This window comes from Nicotiana tomentosiformis, chromosome 2 (assembly GCF_000390325.3).
Source record: "Nicotiana tomentosiformis chromosome 2, ASM39032v3, whole genome shotgun sequence".
Lineage (NCBI taxonomy): Eukaryota > Viridiplantae > Streptophyta > Magnoliopsida > Solanales > Solanaceae > Nicotiana > Nicotiana tomentosiformis.
Genome location: NC_090813.1, coordinates 113,762,744 through 113,784,819, shown reverse-complemented (window position 1 = coordinate 113,784,819; position 22,076 = coordinate 113,762,744). Strand labels below are relative to the sequence as shown.

General features: G+C 42.3%; 1 protein-coding gene across 1 annotated transcript; it reads right to left on the bottom strand.

Annotated features, from left to right (window-relative positions):
* Nucleotides 1-19,469: 19,469 nt before the first annotated feature.
* On the bottom strand, nucleotides 19,470-22,076 carry LOC104098795 (protein DETOXIFICATION 48-like). Its single transcript, XM_009605616.4, has 2 exons — nucleotides 21,038-22,076; nucleotides 19,470-20,947 (listed from the first exon to the last, which is right to left on the bottom strand). The coding sequence occupies exons 1-2, from the start codon at nucleotides 21,146-21,148 to the stop codon at nucleotides 19,553-19,555; spliced, it is 1,506 nt and encodes a 501-aa protein (XP_009603911.1). The 5' UTR covers nucleotides 21,149-22,076; the 3' UTR covers nucleotides 19,470-19,552.

The following is a 22,076-nucleotide window of genomic DNA, read 5'->3' as shown; positions in this document are numbered from 1 at the left end:
CGACAAATCTATTGTACACCATTGGGACCAACTTCGGTGTCTGCACAAGAAGTACAGAGTGTAGTATGAGTACAACCGACCTCATGTACTCAGTAAGTGTCGAGTCTAACCTCAATGAAGTAGTGACGAAGCTAAGGCGGGTCACTTACATTAACTTGTACGCAATAATAATAAATAACAACAATATTAAAAATAAAACAGGTAACTCATTTCAACAACTGAGCCAACTCGACAGTCATAACCAATTATTATTTCAATCAATTTCTGTTGTGGCGTGCAACCTAATCCTCAAATAATATATTCATTTTCATTTAATCCTGTTGCGGCGTGTAACCCGCTCCTCCAATATATTCATTTCAATAAATTCTGTTGCGGCGTGCAACCCGCTCCTCCAATATATTCACTTTCATTTCTATTGCGGTGTGCAACCCGCTCCTCCAATAATATAATTTATCAATTCTTATAAAAGAAATTACTCCAATAAATGCAATAATTAATATGAAATTATAAGACAACAAGCATACAATAATTATGATTTATTTAGAAATAAATGACGACAAGTAGCAATTAGTTGTGGAAATTAAGGAGAAAACAGGCATTTTAATAATTAGTATACTAAATTTCAAGTAGCAATTAAGTCACATAAATCAAATAAGCATATAGCAATTATAGCATGGATTCAAGGCATAATATTGAGCAAGGATATGAGAGAAACAATTAATATAATAATTAATTTGCAAACAATTAATTTGACGATGTATAGACACTCGTCACCTCGCCTATACGTCATTCACATGAATTTCACATAACAAATAATTCAAGGGTTCTATTCCTTCAAGTCCAGGTTAACCACGACACTTACCTCGCTTCGCAACCAATTTCAAGATTCCAATACACCTTTGCCTCGCGAATTCGTGTCTGAAAGCTTCAAATCTAGTTACAAACAATTCAACATACTCAACACGAATCGTAGGAATTAATTCCATGTGAATTTATTAATTTTTCGGATTAAAATTCAAAATTCATTTTAAAAATCGATAGTGGGACCTATGTCTCGAATCCCAAAAACTCATGAAATCCGAACACCCGTTCCGATACGAGTTCAACCGTACAAAAATTATCGAATTCCGATTTCGGATTGGCCTTCAAATCATCATTTTACATTTTTGTAAGATTTTATAAAAATCTGATTTTTCTTCCATAAATTCACGGATTTATGATGTAAATGAGTATGGGATCGTGGAATATAATCAATATAGGATAAGGAACACTTAGCCCAATGTATTCCCGTAAAAATCGCCCAAAAATCGCCTTACCCGAGCTCAAAATCGTGAATAATAAAAAATGGGGCGAAATCCCATTTCCAAAACATAAGTTCTGTTGTCCAGGGATTTCTTCTTCGCGAACGCGACAGCACCCTCGTGTTCGCAAAGCACAAAATTGTGCTGCTCGGATTTCCTCCTTCACGAACGCGAGCCTAGTCTCGCGAACGCGAAGACCAATTTCCCCCAGGCCGGTTTTTCCCTTTGCGAATGCGAGGCCTCAACCGTGAACGCGTAGCCTTGCCCCTCAACCATTCGCGAACGCATGCCCCCGGTCGCAAATGCAATGCTTTGCCCCTCGACCCTTCACGAACGAATGCCCCCGATCGCGAGCGCAAAGCAAAAAATGGGCCAGTCCAATTTTCCACTTCGCGAACGCGAGACACCACTCACGAACGCGATAAAGGAAACCAGATACAGGCATCAGAAAATTCCAGCATTTGTTTAACTCTAAATTTCGATCCGTTAACCATCTGAAACTCACTCGAGGCCCCTGGGACCTCAACCAAATACACCAACAAGTCCTAAAATATCATACGAACTTAGTCAAAACCTCAAATTATATCAAACGATGCTAAAACCACTAATCATACCACAATTCAAGCTTAAGGAACTTAAGAATTTTCAACTTCTACATTCGATGCTGAAACCTATCAAATCAAGTTCGATTCACCTCAAATTTTGCACACAAGTCATAAATGACATAACGTACCTATTCAAATTTCAAGAATCGGATTCCGATCTCGATATCAAAAAGTCAACTCCCCAGTCAAACTTCCAAACTTAAATTTCTATTTTAGTCATTTCAAGCCTAATTTTAACTACGGACTTCCAAATAATTTTCCAGGCACGCTTCTAAGTCCTAAATCACCATACGGAACTATTGGATTCATCAGAATACTGATCCGGGTCTGTTTGATTAAAATGTTGACCGAAATCAACTTAAGTGAGTTTTAAAGCACTATTTCACCTTTAAAACTTTCCGGAAAAATATACGGACTGCGCACGCAGGTCGAGAAAAGTTGAATGGTGATATTTAAGGTCTCAGAAAATAAAAATAAATATTAAATTTAAAGATGACATATTGTGTCATCACATTCTCCACATCTAAAATAAATGTTCGTCCTCGAACGGAATTAGAAAATACCCGAGCTGGTGAAAAGGTGTAGATATCAACTCCGCATGTCTGACTCAGACTCCCAAGCAGATACCTCAATCGACTGATCTCTCCATTGCACCAGAACTGAAGGATAACTCTTAGACCTCAATTGTCGAACTTGCCGAGCTAGAATAGTTATCAGCTCCTCTTCATAAGTCAAATCTTTGTCCAGTGGACTGAGCTAAAATCTAATACATGGGACAGATTATCATGATATTTCCGGAGCATAGACACATGGAATACCAGATAACCTGCTGATAAACTAGGTGGTAGTGCAAGCATGTAGGCTACTTCACCCACCCTTTCAAGAATTTCAAAGGGCCCGATATACCTAGGGCTCAACTTGCCCATCTTTCCGAACCTCATTACACCCTTCAAAGGTGAAACCCAGAGCAATACTCTTTCTCCAACCATGAATGCAACATCACGAACTTTACAGTCGGCATAACTCTTTTTCCTAGACTGAGTTGTGCGAAGTCGATCTTGAATAACCTTGACCTTATCCAAGGCATCCTGTACCAAATCGGTACCCAACAACCGAGCCTCTCCCGGTTCAAACCAGCCAACGGGCGAACGACATCGCCTCCCGTATAATGCTACATATGGAGCCATTTGAATGCTCTGCTGGTAGCTGTTATTATAGGAAAACTCTGCAAGTGGAAAAAACTAATCCCAAGAAACTCCAAAGTCTATAACACAAGCGCGAAGCATATCTTCCAATATCTGAATTGTGCGCTCTGATTATCCGTCTGTCTGTGGGTCAAATGATGTACTCAACTGAACCCGTGTGCCTAACTCACATTGTACAGCCCTCCAGAAGTGTGAGGTAAACTGCGTACGTCGATCAGAAATGATAGACACGGTCACACCATGAAGGCGGATAATCTCGCGGATGTAAATCTATGCTAACCGCTGTGAAGAATAGGTAACTGCTATTGGAATGAAACGTACTGACTTGGTCAACCTGTCCACAATGGCCCACACTACGTCGAACTTTCTCCGAGCCCAACAACAAAATCAATAGTGATATGCTCCCACTTCCACTCAGGAATTTTTAACTTCTGAAGCAAACCACCATGTCTTTAATGCTCGTACTTGACTTGATGACAATTTAAACACCGAGCTACCTATGCAACTATATCCTTATTCATTCTCCTCCACCAATAATGTCGCCGCAAATCTTGATATATTTTGGCGGCACCCGAATGAATAGAATACCGGGAATTGTGGGCCTCCTCAAGAATTAATTCACGAAGTCCGTCCACATTAGGCACACAAATACGACCTTGCATCCGTAGAACTCCATCTTCCCCTACAGAAACCCATTTGGCACCATCGTGCCACACCGTGTCCTTAAGGACAAGCAAATGAGGATCATCATATTGTCGCTCTATGATACGCTCATACAAGGAAGACCAAGCGACTATGCAAGCTAGAACCCGACTGGGATCTAAAACATCTAAACTTACGAACTGATTAGCCAAAGTCTGAACATCTGCAGCTAACTGTCTTTCACCAACCGAAATATACGCAAGGCTACCCATACTCACAGCCTTTCTACTCAAAGCATCGGCCACCACATTAGTCTTTCTGGGTGATACAAGATGGTGATATCATAGTCTTTCAACCGCTCCAACCATCTTCTCTGCCTCAAATTGAGATCTTTTTGTTTGCACATATACTGTAGACTACAATGATCAGTGAATACCTCACACAAGACACCGTAAAGGTAATGCCTCCAAATCTTCAGCGCATGAACAAGGGCTTCTAATTTTAAGTCATGAACAGGGTAATTCTTTTCATGAACCTTCAACTGTCATGATGCATATGCAATCACTCTGTCATTTTCCATAAATATTGCACCAAGCCCAATGCGAGATGCATCATAATACACCGTATAAGATCCTGAACCTGTAGGCAATACCAACACTGGCGCCGTAGTCAAAACAGTCTTGAGCTTCTAAAAGCTTAACTCACACTTCTCTGACCATCTGAATGGGGCACCCTTCTGGGTCAATTTGGTTAGTGGGGATGCTATAGGTGAAAACCCCTCCACAAACCGGCTATAATAACCTGCCAAACCTAGGAAACTCCGAATTTCTGTAGCTGAAGTAGGTCTAGGCCAATTCTGAACTGCCTCAACCTTCTTAGGATCCACTTTGATGCCTTATGTCGATACAACATGCCCCAAAAAGGCAACTAAGTCTAACCAAAATTCATATTTTGAAAATTTGGCATATAACTGATTATTTTTCAAAGTTTGAAGCACAATCTGAAGATGTTGCTCATGCTCCTCTCGACTGCTTGAGTAAATCAAAATATCATCAATGAATACAATCACAAAAGAATCTAAATAGGGTTTGAATACCCAGTTCATCAAATCCATAAATGTTGTTGGGGCATTTGTCAAACCAAATGACATCACTAGAAATTCACAATGCCCATATCGAGTCCGAAAAGTTGTCTTAGGGACATCAGATGCCCTAATCTTACCCTGATGATAGCTAGACCTCAAGTCAATCTTCTTAAATACCTTGGCACCCTGGAGCTGATCGAATAAGTCATCATTTTTTGTCAATGGATACTTGTTCTTGATAGTAGCCTTGTTCAACTACCGATAATCTATACGCATTCGCATTGAACCATCTTTCTTCTTTACAAATAACACGGGTGCACCCCAGGGAAAAATGCTAGGTCTAATGAATCCCTGATCAAGCAAGTCTTGTAACTGCTCCTTCAATTTATTTAGCTCTGGTGAGGCCATATGGTATGGTGGAATAGAAATGGGCTGGGTTCCCGGAGCTAAATCAATACCGAAATCAATATCCTTGTCGGGTGGCATCCCCGTCAAATCTGCAGGAAATATATCTGGAAACTCACAGACAACTGGGACTGAATCCATAGAAGTAACATCTGCACTGGGATCGCGAATATAAGCCAAATAAGCTAGACACCCCTTCTCGACCATACGTCGAGCTTTCACGTAAGAGATAACCTTGCTAGTGGAATGGCCAAGAGTCCCTTTTCCACTCTATTCGAGGTAACCCTGGCATGGCTAAGGTCACCGTCTTGGCGTGACAATCCAATACAGCATGATAAGGTGACAACCAATCCATTCCCAAGATAACATCAAAATCTACCATATCAAGAAGTTAAAGATCTACACTAGTCTCAAGACTCCCAATAGTAATAATACATGAACGATAGACATGATCTACAGCGATAGAATCTCCCACCGGTGTGGAAACACACACAGAAGCACTCAGTAAATCACGAGGAAAAACCATATATGAAGCAAAGTAGGAGGACACATAGGAGTAAGTAGATAATGGATCAAATAAAACGGAAGCATCTCTATGGCAAACTGTAATAATACCTGTGATCACGGCATCGGATGACTCGGCCTCAGGTCTGGCTGGAAAAGCATAAAATTAAGGTTGGGCTCCACCAGTCTGAACTATATCTCTAGGACATGACCTCCACCTCTAACAGTCTGACCCCTACCCCTAGCTGGTCGGGCGGGCGGTGGAGCAACCGGTGCCGGTATGATGGCATGAGAATTTTGCTGAGATCTATTGCTCAACAACCTAGGGCAATGCCTCCTGATGTCACCAGTGTTTCCACACTCATAACACCCATCTTGTTGTCGTGGTTGCTGAAATGAAGTTGACCTGAATGGGTCGGATAGCTGCCATAGTGACTCTAGAGTGGTGGTGCACTGATAGAAGTTGGATGTGCACTAAGTGTCGGCTTCCCTGAGTAAAGCATAATAGGACCATGACTCCCTGAAGCATCGTGAGATGCCTGAAGTGCTTAATAAATGGCCTGGGAGGATGACTCATACCATAAGTACTCATGTCGCCAAATGAGGCGCCTTTGAAATTACCGAAATGACGGGGCCTCTTATCTGACACTGGCTCTCTATCCTATGAAAGAACCATCTCGATCTGCCTGGTGACATTAGCAGTCGTCTGAAAAGAAATCTCATGAAATTCGAACACCCGTTCCAATACGAGTTCAATCATACAAAAATTATCGAATTTCGACATCGGATTGGCCTTCAAATCTTCATTTTACATTTTTGTAAGATTTTATAAAAATCTAATTTTTCTTCCATAAATTCACGGATTCATGATGTAAATGAGTATAGGATCATGGAATATAATCAATATAGGATAAAGAACACTTAACCCAATGTTTTCCCGTTAACATCCCCTAAAAATTGCCTTACCCGAGCTCAAAAACATGAATAATGAAAAATGGGGCGAAATCCCATTTCCAGAACTTAAGTTCTGGTGTCTAGGGATTTCGTCTTCGCGAATGCGACAGCACCCTCGCATTCGCGAAGCAAAAAATTGTGCTTCCCGAATTTCCTCCTTCGCGAATGCGAGCCTGGTCTCGCGAACGCGAAGACCAATTTCCCCCAGGGCGGCTTTTCCCTTCACGAACGCGAGGCCTCGACCGCGAATGCGTAGCCTTGCCCCTCGACCATTCGCGAACGCGTGCCCCTGGTCGTGAACGCGAAGCTTTTCCCCTTGACCCTTCGCGAACCCGTGCCCCCGATCGCAAACGCGAAGCACAAAATGGGTCTGTCCAATTTTCCTCTTCCCTAACCAAGACACCCCTCGCGAACGCGATGAATGAAACCAGATACACGCATCAGAAAATTTTAGTAGTTGTTTAATTCCAAATTTAGATCTGTTAACCATCTGAAACTCACCCAAGGCCCCCGAGACCTCAACCAAATACACCAACAAGTCCTAAAACATCATACGAACTTAGTCAAAACCTCAAATCACATCAAACAACGCTAAAAGCATGAATCATACCACAATTCAAGCCTAAGGAACTTAAGAATTTTCAACTTCTACATTTGATACCGAAACCCATCAAATCAAGTCCGATTGACCGAAAATATTTTCACACAAGTCATAAATGACATAACGGACCTATTCAAATTTCCAGAATCAGATTCCGATCCCGATATCAAAAAGTCAATTCCCCGGTCAAACTTCCAAACTTAAATTTTTATTTTAGCCATTTCAAGCCTAATTTTAACTACGAACTTCCAAATAATTTTTCGAAAACATGCTCCTAAGTCCTAAATCACCATACGGAGCTATTGAAATCATCAGACCACTGATCTGGGTCCATTTGATTAAAATATTGACTGAAGTCAACTTAAGTGAGTTTTAAAGCACTATTTCACCTTAAAAACTTTCCAGAAAAATATACGGACTGCACACGCAAGTCAAAGAAAGCTGAATGGTGCTATTAGAGGTTTCAGAACATAGAAATAAATATTAAATTTAAAGATGACATATTGGGTCATCACAGGTAGAGATCGATACCAGTCCTTCAATAGTGATCATAGGGGTAACGGATTTGGACGAAACTGTGTGAGAAATGAAAGGAGAAGCGATCGGAGTCAAAATAATCGGGGACTCATAAGCAAAAACGGCTTTGACAGGCCCGTTCGGCCTAAGGAAGCGCCGAGGTTATCGGAGTACAACTTCAACGTCGATGTTGCTGCTATCGTATCTGACATCGGACGTAACAGAGACACCAAGTAGCCTAGACCTCTATAGTCTGATCCATCCCAAAGGGATCCCAACTTAATATGCAAGTATCATTGCACACACGGCCACGAAATAGAGGATTGCCAACAATTAAGGGAGGAAGTAGCCCGGTTATTCAACAAAGGACATCTCCGGGAGTTCCTCAGCGATCGAGCTAAAAATTATTTTAGGAATAGAGATTCTAATAAATATACTGATCAGGAGGAACCTCAACACATCATTAACATGATCATCGGTGGGGTCGACGTTCCCTAGAGGTCGATGTTAAAGCGCACCAAAGTATCAATCACAAGAGAAAAACATAATCGAGATTACATACCAGAAGGGACATTCTCTTTCAACGATGAGGACGTTGAAGGCATCGTGCAGCCCCACAAAGATGCACTAGTAATATCTGTACTCATAAATAAATCTTGAGTCAAGTGTGTGTTGATTAATCTATGTAGCTCGGCCAATATCATTAGATCGAGGGTCATGGAACAACTAGGTTTGCAAGATTAAATCGTGCATGCAGTAAGGGTTCTAAATGGATTCAACATGGCATTCGAGACCACTAAAGGGTGGATAAAATTACCGGTGAACACCGTCGAGACCATTCATTAAATGAAATTTTGCATGATTGAAGGAGACATGAGGTATAATGCTTTGTTCGGGAGATCATAGATTCACAACATGAGGGCAATACCCTCAACGTTGCACCAGGTGTTGAAATTCCCAATGCCTTTAGGAATTAAAATAATTTACGAAGAGCAACCGGCCGTAAAGGAGATGTTCACGGTCGACAAGGTGATCCTGGTATCCGTACTTTCAACATCTAAGGGTCTGAACCTGATGGACAAAGAAGAAACCAAATAGCAATTACCGATACCGGCCTTGATGGAACCATAGAAGAAGGGGATGGATGAATACAACGACTACGGAGTTCCCAGGTCTTTCATTATCCCTGACGATTCTGACGCCACCAAATCAACAGTCGAAGAACTTGAGCAAGTCATATTGATCGGACACTTGCCTGATCGTAAGGTACACCTGGGCACGGGGTTAAGTCCCGAGCTCAGGAAAAAACTCATTCAATTCCTTATAGCTAACATGAATTGTTTCGCTTGGTACCATATCGATATGATAGGGATTCCACCGGAGATAACCACCCACAAGCTAAGCTTTGATCCAAAGTTCCATCCAGTCAAGCAGAAAAGGAGACCTCAGTCCGAAGTCAAGCAAGCATTCATCAAGGATGAGGTATCTAAACTCCTTAAAATAGGGTCCATCTGGGAGGTTAAGTACCCGGGTTGGTTAACAAACGTAGTAGTAGTCCCTAAAAGGAAGATAAATTAAGAATATGTGTAGACTATAAAGACTTGAACAAGTCATGCCCCAAAGACTCTTTCCCCCTACCAAACATCGATGGCATGATCGATGTAACGGCCGGCCACGAGATCCCCAGTTTTCTCGACGCCTACTCCGAGTACAACCAAATTTGGATGGACCTAGACTAGCAGGAAAAAACGTCCTTCATTACTAAATATGGTACCTACTGCTATAATGTAATTCCATTCGGACTAAAAAAACACTGGTGCCACTTACCAACGCTTAGTAAATCGGATGTTCGAAGAATAAATAGGAAAATCGATTGAGGTTTACATTGACGATATGTTAGTTAAGTCCCTGCGAGCAGAGGACCATTTGAAACAGTTGCAGAAAACCTTCAACATATTGAAGAAGTACAACATGAAGCTGAACCCAGAGAAATGCGCATTCGGAGTCGGGTTTGGAAAATTCTTCGGGTTCATGGTGTCCAACCGGGGAATCGAGATTAATCCCGATAAGATCAAGGCCATCGAGGACATCATCGTTGTGGATAGTTTCAAGGTCGTACAAAGGTTAACCGGGCCTATAGCCGCGTTGGTTCAATTCATCTCGAGGTCCTCCGATAAGAGCCATCGGCTCTTTTTACTGTTAAAGAAGAATAATAACTTCTCGTGCAACCCTGAGTTCCAACGGGCCCGGGAAAAACTTAAGCGGTACCTCTCGAGCTCGCCTTTGCTTCATACTCCGAAGCTAGACGAACAGTTGCACCTATACCTAGCGGTATTCGAGGTAGCAGTAAGTGGAGTCCTAGTCCAAGAAGAGGAATGTACACAATTTCCTATCTATTATGTTAGTAGAACTCTAGGCGAGGATGAAACTAGGTATCGTCACCTAGAAAAATTGGCACTCGCCTTGCTAAGTGCATCTAGGAAGCTAAAGTCGTATTTCCAATGCCATCCCATATGTGTTGTGACTACTTACCCCCTGAGAAACATAATGCATAAGCCCGAAATCTCGAGACGATTGGCCAAATAGGCCGTGGAGATCGGCGGGTATGATATCGAATATCGACCCCGAACCGCCATCAAATCATAAATTTTAGCGGACTTCATGGCCGAATTCACGCCGGCCCTAGTTCCTGAGGTCGAAAAGGAGTTGCTATTAAACTCGGGGGCCTCTTCCGGAATATGTACCCTCTTTACAGACGGTGCCTCTAACGCAAAGGGGTTCGTACTTGCAATTGTGTTGAAACCAACGATGGGTAATGTAGTTAGACAATCTATTAGAATTGTAAAATTGACTAACAACGAGGTCGAATATGAGGCCATGATTGCAGGTCTTGAACTGGCTAAAAGCTTGGGGGCCGAGATGGTCGAAGCTAGATGTGATTTTATCCTCGTGGTGAATCAAGTCAATGGAACGTTCAAAGTCAAAGAGGAACAAATGCGAAGATACCTGGACAAGCTAAAGGTAATGTTATATCGTTTCAGGGAATGGACTTTACAATATGTACCTCGGGATCAAAACAACGAGGTTGATGCTCTTGCTAACTTGGGATAGTTGGTCGAAGACGATGAATTCAACTCGAGAATGGTCGCACAACTCATGAAATCGGTAGTAGAGGAAGGTCACGCCGAGATAAACTCGACAAGCTTAACCTGGGACTGGAGAAACATGTACATAGATTACCTGAAGACCGGAAAACTTCCCTCGGATCCTAAAGAATCGAGAGCTTTGCGTATGAAAGAAGCCTGGTTCAGCTTGTCCGAAGATGGTACCCTATTCAAAAGAGCATTCCATTGCCCACTTCCCATATGTTTTGGGCCGGGAGACACCAAGTACGTTTTGAGGGAAGTCCACGAGGGCACCTGCGGGAACCATTCGGGCGTCGAATCATTGGTTAGGAAGATAATTAGAGTCGGATACTACTGGATAAATATGGGAAAAAATGCAAAGGCATTTGTACAAAAATGCGATGAGTGTCAGAGGCATGCTCCGATGATCTACCACACCGGGGAGCCGTTGCATTCGGTCTTGTCTCCCTGGCCATTCAGGAAATAGGGGATAGACATCGTTGGTCCCCTGCCTTGGGCACCCGGTAAGGCTCAATTTATCTTATTAATGACTGATTATTTTTCTAAGTGGGTGGAAGACTAGGTATTTGAAAAATTCAGGGAAAATAAGGTTATTGATTTCATATGGGACTACATGATATGCCGATTCGGAATGCCGGCCGAGTTCGTATAAGACAATGGGAAGCAGTTCATTGGCAGCAAAGTGAGCAAGTTTTTCGAGGACCACAAGATCCAAAGGATCCTATCAATGCCCTATCACCCTAGTGAAAATAGGCAAGCAGAGTCCACGAACAAAACCATACTCCAAAACCTCATAAAGAGGTTGATCGATGCCAAAGGAAATAGAAGGAAATCTCGCCTGAAGTCCTATGGGTGTATCGGATGACCTCAAAATCCAGTACCGGGGCCATTCCGTTCTCGTTGAAAGTCTACAGTGTCAAATCTCTTATACCGGTCAAAGTAGGAGAACCGAGTCTCCGGGTCTGATACGTGACCGAAGAGTCAAACGACGAGGCCATGAGTACAAACCTGGAACTGTTAGAAGAAAGGTGTGAGGTCGCCCTCATCCAGTTGGCCGTCCAAAAGCAACGGATCGAAAGATATTGCAATCGGAGAGCCAACCTTCGACACTACAATGTCGGGGACTTAGTGTTAAAAAAATGACATTGAACACCTGGAACCCGAACGAAGGAAAACTGGGACCAAATTGGGAAGGACCAAATCGAATTATTGAGATCACCAGCAAAGGATCGTACAGATACTAATGCTAAGGTACGGCCCCATTCATTACCTTTCTTTAAATATATTATGATTTGAACTAACACTTGCAGGTGAAGACCAAGGAATGATGCAACTATTAGGCCTGAAAGCACGTGTTTCACTCTTTTTCTCTTGAACCGGTTTTTTCCCAAATGGGTTTTCCGGCAAGGGTTTTAACAAGGCAACAATGGACCATGCTAACTTAGAATTGAAGACCGACTATGAACTGGGGGGCCATGACTTGTTCTTTCTAAGCCGCATCCAACTCGGCTCGGAGGCTCTTGATTTCACCCTCATGTTGCTCGCTGAGAAGTTTATACATGCCTCTTTTCTCAACAAGCTCTTTGACTTCGGCCTCGAGTTGACTCAACTCATCTCGGTACCGGAGGAAGGTCTCGTGGTGGAGCACCGAGGCCTGTAAATACGAGAAAAGATATTACAATTATCAAAAGTTTAGTTCAAATATCAGAAGAGATATTGGAATCATCGGGAATTATCAAGAGTTACCCAGTTCAGCGACTGTTGTGCTTTGTTGAACAGGCATGGCACGTCTACCTCGTTCATTTTGGCCTAGTCTTCTTCAGTCACCAGACACCAGAGATAATTGGCTATCCCTACGTGGGCGGAAAGGATCCGGGCATCCTCCGGAATGGTGATGACAACAGTCCGCTTCCGACCAGGATCCATGCTTGGAGCAGGGAACCGATTGTTTAATTTCGGGAATGAGCTCGACCCGCTAGCCTCCAAAGATGGATTGTTCTTTGGTACCTCTAACTTACCCAACCCGGTAAAATCCTCTGGGGCAGATGAGTCTCTATCGTCAAAGAAGCCTCGGAGGGGATCATCCGTTCCATGGGCCTCCTCGTGGGATCGCTCCTTCGTCATTCGGGATTCATAGAACATCAATTCTGTGAATGAAGGTGATCCCGAAATATCTATCACGTCGGCGGGGCGGGACCGGCATCTCACGAGTCCTCGGCCCTTACCTCGGCAGCAGCCTCGCGGACTTGAAGGGGATTAGCTTCAGTCGTCTCCCCCTCAGTTGCCACACGTTCCTCGGGGGCAGATGGCACATGGGACACAAAGATTTCATCCTCCTCAGGCTCGTCGCTGAGCCGGATGAGTGATTCTGAATCAAGCACTCAGGAGCTGGAAGTTCCCTTTGGCTTATGAACCAGCCTCCTTCTAGTTTTCTTTTTCTCCGAGCTTGGTGAAATCGGGGCCCTTTTTCTTTTCTTCTCCCCTGTTGTGGCTCTGGGATGTCCTGAAGCAGAAGAATCGGTAGGTAATTCCCCATACCCAACCAAGGGCCTAAGCTCGACGGTCTTAGGCAAACCTGCAAAAGGGAAATAAAGAAAATAAGAACGTAATGTTGAGGGAAGAAGCCTAACACAACCTACTCAGGAAAGGAATCTTACCATGGGAATGGGCCTACCAATGGCCCTTTGAGATTTTACGCCACGAGCGCTTATAGTAGGGCATTTGTGAGATAATACGTTCGACCCACTCCTTGAGTCGAGGAACAACATTTGGAACTCGGGCAGCAGCTGCACCACCACGAATACCAATGAGAAAAAGAGAGATGAACACGAAATCAACATTCAAGGGAAAGTTTTACTTACATGATGTATTCCACTTATCAGAGAATGGCATGTATTCGGCCAGGATCAAATCCGAGGTTCGCACCCAGACAAAACAACCATGCCAGCCTCGGTCCTGGTCCTCATCGATACTCAAAAATGGGGCTTTGCTGGCCCAGCGAACAAGATTTATTAGTCCTCCCTCGAAAATTTGGGGACTGTATAAATGAAGAATATGATCGATGGTGAAGGTGCAAGAATCGATTTTAGTTATAAAACATCGGAGGAGGATCACGATCCTCCATAGTGAAGGGTGAATTTGGCCGAGACATACCTCGTACCTCTTGCAGAAGCTAGAGGAATTCGGTTCAGATAGCTGATTATGCGCAAATAGATTTCAAAGTATTCATGATGAGTTCTACCATGGTTTAAACCGGATAATTTCTACCAATGTACGGAGCGTGTTGTGTGTTATGATTTTCTCCTAAAAATAAGCAAGAAAGAGGTTTCTGACTAATAAGGTCTGTAATTTGCTAGTAACTCAGAGTTGATAATGGAATTCTTATGCTTGTCACATGATGGCATAACAGATGTGGTCTGTTATGCGGGAATAGGATTTACATGTACCAGGTCATAGTTCAGTTTTGAAGGGGAGGACATAAATTCTTATGCAGCATGAACGGTTTTCGATGACTAGGTAAATAATATTACTATCTGGTATAGCTTGATGAGAGTGTACATTTCAGAAGGGGCAGTGTGTTTGATTTATGGGTGCTTTGCTAGTATTGCGGCACTCTCCTGGTTGATCGACTGTTGATATTCAAATTTTTGCCAGGTGGCATGGAAGAAGTTTCAAAGTATTTCTCATGGGAGGATTGAGTATGAGAGAGGTGTTAGGCATTCGGGCGGTGGAGGTGGAATCAAATAGGGTGATTCATGTGTTCTATGGAATTGAAGATTGGGAGTTCTCATGAGCGAATTATTTCATGGGTGTGGACTGTGAAGTTGTGGCCGGAGCTAGCCAGATGATAGAAGGTGTTATGATTCCATCATTGTGAACTTTCGGAGGTTGTTTATCTATTGGTGGTTAACCATAGTTGATTCGGGACCCATTGGTAGGCCCAATTAGGATGTGTATTCTACACCGAGCCGGATTGATTGGCTCCATACTACTATTGTTGAAGGATGTTCCATTCAGTTGATATAAAGCTTATTCATGTTCTGGAATGATCTGTGAGTTACTCTTCTATGCTACGAAGAGTTGTGATTCGTTGGTTATATGCACATATGGTGCGGTTCTATTATGGCCTTATAGCGGAATTTGAGCGAGAATAGTATTGGATATTGCTTGGTTGATGACGTATTGGTCATGTTCTTTCGGATTTTATGTGGCATGGTGTCGTTTGCTTCTCTGTGGTTATAGTAATGCACTTTGGGTACTTGATGTCGAATTGCGCATGGTTACTGATTTTAGCAGGGTGGCTTGAGGTGTTTAATATGGACCAGTATTTGGATAGGGGTCGCGTATTGCACCAGAGTTATGTGGAAATATGATCCCTTGTGTAAGATTCGTATGTTATAGTTCTGCGGTGTATGATAGGTTCTTAGCATTGCGTCGGGGTGGTACTCGTCGAGCTTGCAGAACGGTTCTCCTATTTGGGTCATTATTACGATTGGGTACATTTGGAATGTTGCTATCTGGTGCACGGATTGCACAGGTTGTGGCTTTAAATTGTATTGATGTGTCATGTCACTAGAGTGGTCGTGTTGGAGAAGACGAGGTCATTGGGCCTAGAATGGATGCTATCAGATTTGATTGTGGTATAATTAGGAGGATGATATCGGAAGTCGGCTTTGAAATTGGCTATAGTTCTTGTAGAAGGAACGAGAGCTCCATGACCCGTTGGTCTAATGAATGGCTATGAATTTGGTATGTTTCTTTCATCATCGGCAGTGTACGAAGGTTTTGAAAATGAGGTTTTGTCTGATATGAGTTTATTACTGGCACTGGATTGATTTAAGTTGATACTGTGATTTGAAATCATTGCTTCGAGCATTCGAGCTATGCGGTATTTGAATTTGAGTATTTGAGTTATGGTTACGGCTTTTGGTACATATTGTTCAGACATATACGGTATGTAGATGCAAACTTCTCATCTTATAGGAAATTTTGGATGTTGGAAATTTGATTCAAAGGCTTGTGGGCTAGGTTGAATTGAGAAATTTTAGTTATGTTGTGCTATCGGACCTGTATAGGATAGGGTGACGTGGGATCACCCCCGGGTATGTGCATGTGAAAGCTACACAGCGATTTGATTGCTTTTGGAACAACTCTGGGCACGTTCGAGGACGAACGTATGTTTAAGGGGGGAGGATGTAACGACTCGACCGGTCGTTTCAAGAGTTATAACCATGTTTTCCCCATTCCTACTTCTTTTTGTGTTATTCAGCTATATTATGTTATATCGGGTTAGTTGGTTCGAGTCCGGAAGGAACTCAGAGTGAAATGAGACACTTAGTCTCATAATTGAAAATTTTAAGTTAGAAAAGTGGACCGGATATGGACCTATGTGTAAACAACCTCGGATTTGAATTTTGATGGTTCCAATAGCTCCGTATGGTGATTTTGGGCTTAGGAGCATGTCCAGAATATTATTTGGAAGTCCGTAGAGGAATTAGGCTTGAAATGCCGAAAGTTTTATTTTTGAGAAGTTCGACCGGGGGTTGACTTTTTGATGTCGGGGTCGGAATACGATTCTGAAAATTGGAATACCTCTATTATGTCATTTAGGACTTGTGTGAAAAATTTGAGGTCAATCGGACGTGATTTGATAGGTTCCGGAGTTGTTTGTAGAAATTAGAAATATCAAAGTTCATTAGGCTTGAATTGGGGCGTAATTCACGGTTTTAGCATTGTTTGAGGTGATTTGAGGATTCGACTAAGTTCGTATGATGTTTTAGGACTTGTTGGTATATTTGGTTGAGGTCCTGAGGGCCTCGGGTGAGTTTCGGATGGTTAACGGATCAAAATTTGAACTAGAACAGCTGCTGCAGTTTCCTTCTGTTGGAAATTGCTTCTGCCCAGAAATCGAGCTCAGGGTCGAGGGCCATGACCGAAGCCCAGATCGAGCTCAGGGTACAGGGCCACGATCGAAGGCATGATCGAGCCCAGAGTCGAGGGCCACGATCGAAGGAATGATCGAGCCCAGAGTCGAGGGCAACGATCGAAGCCATGATCGAGCCCAAGGTCGAGGGTCACGGTCGAAGGCCGGGTCAAAGACATGATCGAAGGCCTAGGATCGAGAACCAGGATCGAGGGCCAAGACAGAGGACCAGGATCGAGGACCTCGATCGAAGGCCAAGATCGAGGCAGAACCGAGAATGTCTGGGCAGAATTATAAAAATAGGGACTTCGTCCCATTTGCCATTTTTGACAAATTGGAGCTTGAGGAGAGGCGATTTTTGATATATTTTTAAGCAAAACTTGAGGTAAGTCCCTTGTGATCATTTCTACTCCATAATATTGAATTATCATCGAATAATCCGACTAGATTACATGATTTTGAGGTGTAAATCAGAGATTGGAACTTAGAAATTTGGAAATAAGATTTGTAGATTTGAGGGTCGAGTTGAGGTCGGATTTTGGTAAAATTGGTATGGGTAGACTCGTGGTTGAATGGGATTTTGGATTTTGTAACTTTTATTGGGTTCCGAGACGTGGGCCCAATAGGTAATGTTTGAGCCAATTTCGGGTTTTGGTCTAATTTTGTAGTTTTTCTTGTGGAATTCATCAAATTGGCGCATATTGATGATATTGTGCTGATTGTGAATAGATTCGGAGCATTTGGAGGCCGAGTCTAGAGGCAAGATCATTACGGGTTAGAGATTTGACCGGTTTGAGGTAAGTAACGATTGTAAATATAGCCCTGAGGGTATGAAACCCCGAATTTTTATATCATTCTACTATTTTTAGTGACGCACATGCTAGGTGACGGGCGTGTGGGCATGCACTGTTGGAGATTCGTGACTTGGTCCGCCCCGTAGCAACTGTAAAGTTGCATACTTTGTTGAAACCATTGATACTTATATGTTTTAGAAATATTTTCTATAAATTGGGTTGAATGCCATGTTTGGGCCTTGCGTCAAAGCTGTTTGGACCCTTAGGGGCTGTTTCTTACCATCCTCTCACTGTTTTCGATTGAAAATCTATACTCAGTCATGGTTATACTTGTTTACCGCATAACTCAGTTTTATGACTCTCTTTTAATTCATATAAATGTTTTGGGCTGAATGTCATGTTTTACTTAAATGCCCGAGTGGCTTGATTTGTGAGGATGAGTGTGGATCGGGGTTGCCCGCCTGCAGCATACTTTATGACTGAGTGAGGCTGAGGGCCTGATTTGTGAGGATGAGTGTAGATCGGGGATGCCCGCCTGCAGCATACTTTATTATTATCGCATATGAGTTGTCTGTGCAGATTATAGCACTTGGGCTGATGGAGCCCCTCCGGAGTCTGTACACACCCCCAGTGAGCGCAGGTACCTACTGAGTGCGAGTACCGAGTGTTGAGTGACTTAGAGGCAAGAGTGATTGTGAGGTATGCCCGAGTGGCAAGAGTGATTGTAAGGTACGCCCGAGTGGCAAGAGTGATTGTGAGGTATGCCCGAGTGGCACGAGTGACTGTGAGGTTTGCCCGATGGGCTGTATATGAGTGATGCTTTGTCCGAGGGGTTGTTTATGATTTCATCATTTTTTATCACCTTTGCATTGAGCCTTTGTTTGAAAAACTGTTGGAAAAATATCTTTAAATAATTTTTACTGGAACTAGGTTTAAACGAGATGTTTGATTCAAATTCTGATTTTTTAAGAGCATGTGGTATTTTACTGAGATTTCCTGATATGAACGTTATATGTTTTTTGCTCGTCACTACTGCTCAGTCTTTATTTATTGTTGTTACTTACTGAGTTGTCGTACTTACGTTACTCTCTGCACCTTGTGTGCAGATTCAGGTGTAGCTGGACACGGTAGCGATTATTAAGTGTTTTGGTTGCAGATTTTTCTTGGAGATAGCAAGCTAGTTGTTTGGCGATCGCAGCCCCTGCTCTTCTCCCTCTTATCTTCCTCTAGTTGTATTTAGCTATTTTCGGGTTGAGTTAGCCTTGATATTGTTAGATAGATTATAGTATATGCTCATGACTAGTGACACCCCGATGTCGGGCTTTTCTTTTCCGCACTTCTGTTTTTCTTTGATTTGAACTCTTTAAATGGAGGTTTTATGTTAAATAACCTTGAAATTTTCTTTGAAATAAAAATATCGGTTTGTTTTGAAAATGAGTCGGTTTGCCTAGTTCTACGATAGGCGCCATCACGACAGAGGTTAGTTTGGATCGTGACAAAAACACTAACGAGTAACCCCCATCCCCTTTTTCTTCTTTTATGGGTATTACTTTTTTCATTATCCTCACTCCTTAGTAATGTTAAAGATCGAACTCATTACGTCAAACTCTTAATTATGACCATAGATGGTGAAGTTCCAATGAAATTCATGAACAACAAATACCTCCACCTTAATTATTTAATTATAAATAGGAAAAGAGGATCTTTTCGGTCTCTTCTAAATAACACATGAGTACAAAAACCGAAAGCAAGTAAAATAAAACAAAGAAACAAAAAAAAGCTCAATAAATAGAAAAAAGAGGAAGATACATACCCCTGTCTATTCTTACAATTATCAGTATACAAGGAAAAAAGGATAAATACAATTACTTTCTAGCATACCGTTTTAATTGCTATTGTTTCATCCTCAGTTTTATCCTCCTCATCCATACCAATCAACTCTCTGGCTCTCTCAGCTTGCATCAACCAATCCGTTCTACTCAATACAAAAATCATAAGAAATGCACAAACAGCTTGAGCAGCCAACAAGCCCATGCAAAGGCCCAACAAGCCCATTTTCATAACAAAGCCCAATACAATTGCCAGAGGCAACCCAACCCCATAGAAAGAGCCCAAGTTTATATGAACAGCCAGAGCTGGCCTTGCACTGCCCCTCAAAGCACCACAACCGGTGGTCTGTGGGCAGTTGCCCAATTCACACAACCCCACCACTGGCATTGCCGCCGCCGTTAGCGACAAAATTGCCTCATCGTCCGTAAAAACCTTGCCCCAAGCATTTCGTAACGTTGTCATAAATAGCATTGCAACGAAGCTAGTAAATATGGCACATAAAACTGCCACATGACATGAAGTCTTTGCTTTACTAGGTCGATTGGCTCCTAACTCATTTCCTACCCTTGCGGAAACAGCTAAACTTAAAGCTGAGGGAAATATATAAGCAAGTGAAGTTGCCTGCAAGAGAATTCCCATTGTGGACACAGCTTCAGCAGCATTAAAAAGCACCCCTGATAATAATATCATCAATTCATACCACCACCACTCTAAGCATACAGAAATGCAACTTGGGATTGCAAGACTCAAAATTGGCCTCCACCCATCAAAGCATTCCGCAGACCAACCTTGCCAAGATTTTCTATGAACACCAGAAAGACTAACATAAAGAAAAAGGACGATAAGTAGATTGAAATCAGCTATGGCTACAGCCATAGCAACGCCTTTAATGCCAAGACCTAGGTGATAGATGAGGAAATAGTTTATAGGTGCATGCAGGGCAAGGGAAAAAGCAGCGCTAAACGTAAGAGGGAAAGTAACATTTTGAGTTCGCAAATAGATTTTGAGAGGATTGATAAGGGACTGAAAGAAAAGATCAGGGAGACAGAATGATAGATAGGTAGAAGCAATGGATGAAATGGTTGGATCTTGGCCACACAAAAGTAGTAAAGGTTCGATCTTTAGCCACAAGAGAGATATGGGGATGGATGAAAATAACAGAATCAAGATTGTACGTTGGAGAGCTTGACCCATAAGAGGCCATTGCTTAGCACCACAAGCTTGAGAAGATATGGCTTCCATACCCATAGCAAGACCAGAAAGAACAGAATAGCCTGTGATATTAGCTATGCCAATAGACAATGACCCGCCAGCAAGTGCTTCTTTACCTAATCTACCCATGAACAGCATTGATATCATTGATTTCCCATATATTAGCAATCCAGCAGCGATGATGGGTAAGGCTATGGAATACAGCAGTTTGATCTCCTCCACAACCTAGAATCAGATATTCCAATGTCAAAACTCAATGGCCATCTAGATTTCTAAACATTCTTTTTAAAAAGAAAAGGGATTTAAACAACTAACCTCTGAAATGGTTGGTCGATGCTTCTGTTCTTGTTCATCACCTGCATGAGTTGCTTTCAATCTCGGAATACTTGGATCCATCAGCAGAGGCGTTGAAGTTGTTAGAGCCATCAGGGTTAGAATCCGAGCGAGAATTGGTGGAAAAGGGTTGTGACAGAATTGGCGACTCCACCGGCAAGTTCTCCTACGAGTTTATAAATGCAGATATTGTATCTTTTTGCTTTATGAATTACGCCGCCTACTTGCTTTTTCGTATTAATTGCTTTGTGACTCAAAAGGACTTCATGAAATAGTAACTACAGAGGACACATTGAATGTACAAGCGGAACAGAGCAAATGGAAGTTGTTGTGTGTGATAGAACTATAGAGTATACAGAAGAGAATCCAAGTTCATTCGCCTTTGCAATGAACACTCCTTTCACCTTCTATTTAACGAGCAAATGTACGCATAGCGTTGATATGTACCCATGGGTGAGTGATGAGTCCGGTGGTTTAAAATGGAGTGAGTGAGACAGAGGAAAGATAAGGTGGAAGGTGTACATGGGGAGGACCTTTGTCATTTCTGGACTTGAAGCCAAATCTTTTGTTGGATTCCATGCAAATGCCAAATTTCAGTAAGCTGTCATCACATCTCTTCGTCATTTAGATTCTCCGCCTTCTGTTGCTTCACATTTTTATTTTTCAGTGTAATTTTTTATAAAAAAATTTCACAATATCATTTGCTTAATATCGGTAGGAAGTTGGAATCATTATGTAAAAATTTCGGGGGTTACAGATCTTTTATAACCAGAAAAAAAAAAAAGTGAAGTTATAAAGCCGTATGATAGGTGGTAATAATCGGTGTACTCCGATCAGTGGGGGTGAGAGGCAACAAGTACTTGATAGAATAGTCAAGATATGCAACTAGAACACCATCTTTATCCAAAAAAATAAAAATAAAAAATTTAAAAATAACACTATCAGCAGGGGCGGATGCACGCCTAAGGAAGCGGTGTCACGCGACACCGCTTCGCCGGAAAATTTTACTAAATATATGTAT